At 38.6% G+C, this 6954-nt stretch overlaps 1 protein-coding gene across 5 annotated transcripts in view; it reads left to right on the top strand.

Annotated features, from left to right (window-relative positions):
* LOC109299123 (pleckstrin homology domain-containing family A member 7-like) overlaps nucleotides 1–6954 on the top strand; it is a 273825-nt gene that overhangs the window by 194563 nt on the left and 72308 nt on the right. For all 5 annotated transcript variants that reach the window (XM_019519653.1, XM_019519652.1, XM_019519657.1 and 2 more), the window contains exon 8: nucleotides 1999–2487. In XM_019519653.1, the coding sequence (XP_019375198.1) occupies nucleotides 1999–2487 (489 nt within the window). The remainder of the gene's footprint in view (nucleotides 1–1998; nucleotides 2488–6954) is intronic.

Below are 6954 nucleotides of genomic sequence, written 5' to 3'. Positions count from 1 at the left end.
CACCCCCCTACACAATATAAAAGACTAAGAATTTATTTTGTAGTTATTATCCAATCACCTCTATATAGAGTACACAAACATAAATCATGAGCAAAATATTTTTTGTAATGCAGTTAAAATAAGTTATAGTAGACATTTGACTTTTAGTGTATGATTTGGGTTTTTTTGGTTCTAGGATGGCAACCCCCCCCCCCTTCCCAAAAGGAGTATTTCTGGGGGGCAAGTGGAGGGACTTCCAGTGGCAAAGGTCAGGGGTTAGGGATGGGACTTCTGGTCCCAAGATGGGGGCAGGGCAGCCGTCAAGGGTGGGGCTATCCATGCAGTCCTTGATAGCTCACCAAACCTCCTTAAGCAGCCCTTTGCCCAAAATAATTGCCCATCCCTGTTATAAGCTCCTCTGGGGCTCTGTACCACACTATCCATTGTCATTCATTCTTCTGATCCCTACACAGTGAAGTTGGAAGACAGCACAGGCTGGATCATGGGGGACCTCCATGAAGAAATATGGCCCTGGATTTGCTTCTCCTGCAAAGATAATTTTAGCAGTATTACCAGTGTCCAACACTTAAAAGAAAGGTCTAAAACACTGTTTGGGGATATGGTTATTGACATGTTTCAGTGATAAGTAGACACCTAGTTCTGGACCTCTGTGACCCAGCATCTTTGAACTGATACCCCATTTATATAGAAATTAGAGTTAACAGCTATGCAATGCCTTTGATATTTTAAAGTATATCTGTCAAAGTTGTAGTTGGGTTTAACAAATGAGTATAACAAGATAAGGCTTCACAGCTGATCTTACTCTTCTGAAGCTAATTGCCACATCACACTAGGGCAGTGGTTCTCAGCCTTTTTAGCTTCAAGGCACCCTCCATAACTTTTGTGACCATTTAAAAACTACTTACTTATGTGGTTACTTCTTTGCAGCGCTGGGGTGGGGCGGCAGCTAGGCAGGGACAAGGTGAGCCTGCACTTATGTTCTTCCACTGTATTTATCTCTTCAATTATCTCCTCACATCTTCTGGCACCCTTCCAAAGATTTCACTGCCTCTCTGCTGCCCTGGCACCCTGGTTGAAAATCAGTACACTGAGTTAACATAAGGCTAAAGGCAAGGTAAAAGTGCTTCTTATAGATTGGGGTGAAGTGCTACTTTGAGAGCAGTGATACCTTATATCTCAACAAACTGCTGACATAAATAAAAGGTTGCATAAAAGCTCATAAGTGAAGTTAGAAATAAAGTGGGTTAGCCATCAAAAGCAATATAAACCAATTTAATATTAGTACCCAATTAATGACTTTATAGGGTTTTCCTGACTAATCTTCTTTGGATGTTTAGAAAGATATAGGCAAAAGGCAAATAAAGCAGAGTGCTTTGGAAAGGGCATTTAAAAAGTTTTTTTGAAGATGTTCTTGAGAAGGTCTTTGCAGGATTTTGCTGCCAAACTGGAAAAGCTGGAATGATTCCCTTGGCTTGTGTGGGGGCACCTATCTCTATTTAGGGCTATATCACCCATGCCAGGAATGGCTTATCCTGGGAGCTTATAAAAACACAAGATAACAGTTCTTTTTATGCCTTTGAAATAAAGAAGCTTCTACCAAATAAGTGATTTGAAAATATTTCCAAGGAAAGGATGTCTGTAGCTCCCTTTCTACCCACATAACTTAGTTTCATTTACGTACAGTTAATTATTTACAGTTATTGATATTTTCAATTTATTTTTCAAAAATTACTGTAAATGTTGAATATATAGTATGTATAGTTAAATATAAACATTTTTGTTGCTTCATTGATAGTTGTTGAGAGCTCATCTTTAGATAGAAAGAAGAACAAAGGAACGTTACCTAGTCCTGTCTGTGGTCATACAGTCATGATGTATCAGATCTATTACAGGCTATAGAACCTATTGTGGCCCTGTGTGCTAACCCTGCACTTACTTTTCTGTTAAAATTTCACAGTAAAGTTGTTTACACTTCAAGCATGAATTTTCTTTTTTTAGAGAAACAGAAAAAGTGGATCAGCACGCTGGTCCTCAAACAAACCATGTGGATGCCTATAAAGAGTATGCAAAGGTGGAGATGTCTGATAGGAAGGAGAATTATCAAAAAACTGACACCTTTGGATATGATAAGCATGAAGATACAAGAAAAGAAAGGGAAGATGAGGAATATTATGCCTTTAGAAAGGAGACTCTGGAAGCCAAGAGGGGAAAAGCCAAGCGCCCAGTAACATCACCAGAAGTTGATTCAGTATTTTCAGATTTTACAAGCATGGCTCGTCCTCAAGTAGCTCAGCCTCAGCCAGCTGAGAAGAATGGGACTCTTCCTAGTTCATTAAGCACAAGTGCAGGCCCAGTGGAGCAGAATGGTACCAGCTCATATAAAAGAGGGTTTGTTCCCAGAGCCAACCCAGATAAACAGACACAAAGGAAAAATAACCTGGCTCATGTAGAGCATTGGGTAAAAGTCCAGAAAGGAGACACAAAAAGGTTAGTAATGAGCACTGTTCTCAAAATAAATGAATACTTGTATTAGATAAGTTCTGTTATCTAAGTATCTATTCTATTATCTATTCTACCCAGGAGAGCACACAAATACCAACAGACTCTCTCTATTGCTTGAAGGAAGGGTGTTTGTACCTGAAAGCTTGCAAAGAACAATTTTTCTAACTATTTAGTTGGTCTAATAAAAGACATCATAGCTAGCCAAAGAACCTTGTCTGTATTAGATAAGTTGTTTTATACCATCTCAATGCCACCAGAATAAGGTGGCACACAACAAATTAATAGTAGTTTTCCTGTTCTATGCAATACAGAGTAATACTTCAAATTTATATTCTGTATCCTGGAAAACTCAGTATAAAACATATTATAACAGTTTCTTAAAATGTATTTGCATTTTGTGATCAGAAAAGATAAAAAGCTGGAATATGCTTGTATTCTCTTTGATCATATTGGTATTCAATTAAAAATTGCAATAATGTTTTATTCAAAATGGAAGTGCCAGAATCCAAAAAATTACCTCTCAGAGAAGTCTTTTATTCTTACAAAAAAAACCATGTAGCTGTTTTAGCTTTTGTTTTTCCATTTAAGAATAAGGGAAAAAGTATAGCTTTTAAAATTTGATCTTTTTTCTTCTCCGCAATATTGTACATAGGTTGTTTTGTTATGTACCTGGATCTTTGAGTATACAACCTGCCTTATAAAACCTCATTGAAATGTTCCTATAGTATCTTGTTTCTTTTCAGCGTGTGAAAATGATGACAGTCATAGTGTACAAATGGATAGAATACACAATAGTTTCCATTCGTCTCCAACTGAATGTTTTCAAACTGTGCATTCATGCATGTACATGTAGTATATATGGGCATGCAAACAGACACATACATGTTTATATACGTCTGTATGTGTGTGTATTGAAGTGACAGGCTGATTAAGGGATAGGTTGGTGCTTCCACTTAATTTCTTATCTTGTGAATCATTCTGTGTGGAATCCTGGATAGGTATGTGTGCCTATGCTGGAATTCTCCTATTTGCAGGATCAGAGCCTTAGATATTAGTGAGAACTACAAAAATTGAGATGAAATGATAATTTAGACTAATAGGATACGAGCAAATATATGACTTTGAAGCAGAATATAACCTTATGATATTTTTTTTCTGAACTGCTAATTAAAACTAGCATTCCTCTGCTGCTGGTCCAGTGAGAGATTGCTTTAATTTATTAATGCAAATGATATGGAAGTACAGTCTTTTCGCCTCATTCCTTCTTTTGCCCTCTTTCTTCCAAAATCACCTCTCTGTCTCAGAGACCCATAATCTTTTTTCAGTAATATTTAATCATTCGTTTTCAAATCATGGTTAAGTTTTACTTGCATATTTTTTGTTTGGATAGGTACTTAATAGCAGGAAAAATGCACTTTTTAATTCTTTGCAACATACACTATTGTTAATACATGAAATAAAGCATACTATACTGATTTGTTGTTTTAGAGCTAATACGAAAGACTTCGGAACCCCCTGCCCCCACATTTTTAAATACAGATTTGAATGAATAGAACTATTGTAGCATTAAAAACTAATATAACTGTTGACATCTATATTCAGTGCTATGGAATACCTTTGCCAATATTTCCACCTCCCTCCAAATTAAAGGCAATAACTAGACCTGATTAGATTAGTACCTCAATGGATAGAAATGTTAGGAAAATCAACAGGGATCACATTATGGCATCAGCTTTTCTTCTTGTTCAGTATTATGCAAAACTTGAGCCTGATGTTATGTATGCCACAGTTGTGAGTGCCATCTGTTGAATGAGACATGGCTCACTATGATCATCAACATTTTGCAAGACTTGGTCGCATTAACTAAATACAAATTGCAGGGTTGGGGAGGGAGGATTGTTTTTTTTCCTTTTCATTTTCACTCTCTTCCTACATAACTGTTATCTTTATATAGTAGTTTAACTATATTACTGTTTTTTAGTTTCTCCCCTGAAGACACATGAGTCTGCTTTTGCAAAACAACTGCCATATTTCTGTCAGAGACCAATGCATTGCAGTGGTAAAGATTTGAAGTTACAATTATTACTGCACATGCACGCCAGATTCTACTCCATCTTTTAGGCACCTAGGTCTCCTGTCTGAAAAAAAAGCCATTAATGCCAAAGCTGAATGAGTGAGTTTTTTTCCTCCTTGCAGCTTTTTGTGATTTATGCTGTAATTTTAGCCTTAAGAGTATTGCAAAATTGCACGTTAATGGCTTTTCAAAGATTTAACAAGGTAGATTAGGATTACATTTAGGCACCTAATTGATGGAATAGGGTCTGGTTTACAGGTGGTAAAGCATTTGGGGCTGTGATAAAGAACACATTAGAAATTTTAAGATAGTATTAATTTCAAAATATGATGGATATAATTGTTTTTTATTTTAATTTGTTGGATTTTAGTATGTTTTATGGTATGCCACAGTTAATGGTTTAGGCTATCATTCCATAAACTATATAAAAATAAGCCTCCAGCATGTAATATGTAGAACTCATCATTTTTTCAGCAACACATGTAATACTTATTTTCTGAAATATGATGGATACATAAATTTTAAAAGTGCTATTTTATAAAGAGTAGCTTGAAGATTTTAAAAACTTTATAGGTGCTGAGCCACAGTGGTTTTCTGGCTCAGGCCATAAACCAAGCCTGTAATCCCACATTGCAACAACATGCAGGTAGAACACCTCAGTCCATATGAAGCCGTGTTAAACAGAGTAAAAAGAGAGCGTGAGTAATTTTTCTTGTTGGGTAATTCCAGGTTAGGACCGCCCAACCTCTGACTATTTCAGTGTGTGGGCAGACATAAGGAATACAGAATTTTAAAAATAATCTGATATTTTGTGTGTGTTGTTATTTTTGTTGTTCTTCTTCTTAATTCTGCCAATCAGCCAAAGCCAAACTGAATCTATTCAGTGCTCTACACAAGTGTATTTACTTAGAAAGCAATAATCCTCCCCTCCAAAATAAAGGGTAAGAAATTTATTTCAGGTGAAATAGGGAGCTTTTCCCTTCTTGACTTGTATGGTTTAGGAGAAATACATTCACTTCTGTGAGGGCCTCCAGACATTCCCACTTGAGATCCAGAATTGTAGCAATAACCTGGGGAACTTCCTTTAAAAGCTGTATCCACTGAGGAGATATTCTGAGTGCAACCTTATGTAAGGGAGTGCAATAATGTTTGCACTTCTTGTTGAGCTACCTTCCTGCAACTCAGGTAAACAGAACTGCCATTGTGTTCTCAGGACTACACCTGTCTTAACCAAGTTTATAACTTTATAACAAGTAGAATAAAACCAATCTGAACTTTTTGCTCCCTCCTCAGTGCTGTCTTCTCCCACAGACTGGAGACTGAGATTTTCATAGCGCTCTACAGGAAGCACTGCAAAGCTGCTTAAATGTATGTTGGCGTTGAAAACCAAATAGCTTTAGTGTTGCTGCAGACAGTCCCTCCTCCAGTGATTCTCAACCAGGGTGCCTGCTGCAGGATCTCAGAGCTGCCTTGAGATCTTTTCAAGGGGATCCTTTCATGGTCCCATATGCTATCTTAGCACTATTAGGTGCACAAACATGATTTGCAAGATAAACCCAGATATTTCAAACAGGAATCCATAGTGTTAAAAATATTCTGACTTGTGGTCTTTCTGAATTCTTTGCAAAAGAAGAATTGCTGTATTATTTTTCTGTAGTCAGAAAACGAGTAAAAACTAAAAGCTGGCATTTTTCAAGGGGGTACCTTGAGTTAAAAGGGTTGAGAACCATTGCCTTACACAGAAGTGACCCCGGACTTGTCCTCCAGCATCAACATGTCTGCTTTGGGATCTCTGCTTCAGTCAAACACCTATTTCAGGGAAAAAAAAGCCACCTCCCCATAAAAGAGGACAATAAGTAGGACAAAACAAAACAAAAAATCCCATGATCTCTCTCCTTTTATAATAGCTGTGCACCAATACATCAGTCTGATATTGGATTGGCACTGACATAAAGAAAATTAACTGTATCGGAAATCAGCCTGATGTGGCTGATAATATGGCCAACAAATGCCTGTGCATGCATGCAGATCAAGGCCCCTATGGTGAGGGAGGGAGTGTGGCTAGGGTTGGGGCTGCCCAGCTGGGGCAGGGCAGTGTGTGGGGTGGAGCCACAGCTCATCCAGGGGGTGCAGGGGCAGGGATGGATCCTGCTGCTGCATGCACCCTGGGGTGGCATGTGTCCCTGGTTCTGTGCAAGATGTGGGCAGGGTGGGCTGCCACTGTGGGCTGGGGCCAAGGCTGTGCTGGGCTCTTCCCGGTGTGTGTGTGTGAGGGGGGTTGGGGTGGGGCTACACTTAGAGCTGGCAGCGGTGGCACTGGGAGGGGGTGCTATGAGTGGGCTACGGTGAATTTTGGGGTGGCTGCAGCCCCCCCCGTA

The sequence above is a fragment of the Gavialis gangeticus genome, unplaced genomic scaffold, assembly GCF_001723915.1.
Source record: "Gavialis gangeticus isolate Ggan-Ray unplaced genomic scaffold, GavGan_comp1, whole genome shotgun sequence".
In the NCBI taxonomy this organism is placed as follows: Eukaryota; Metazoa; Chordata; order Crocodylia; family Gavialidae; genus Gavialis; species Gavialis gangeticus.
Note: the sequence above shows the minus strand (reverse complement) of the source record. Positions and strands in the feature narration are given on the sequence as shown.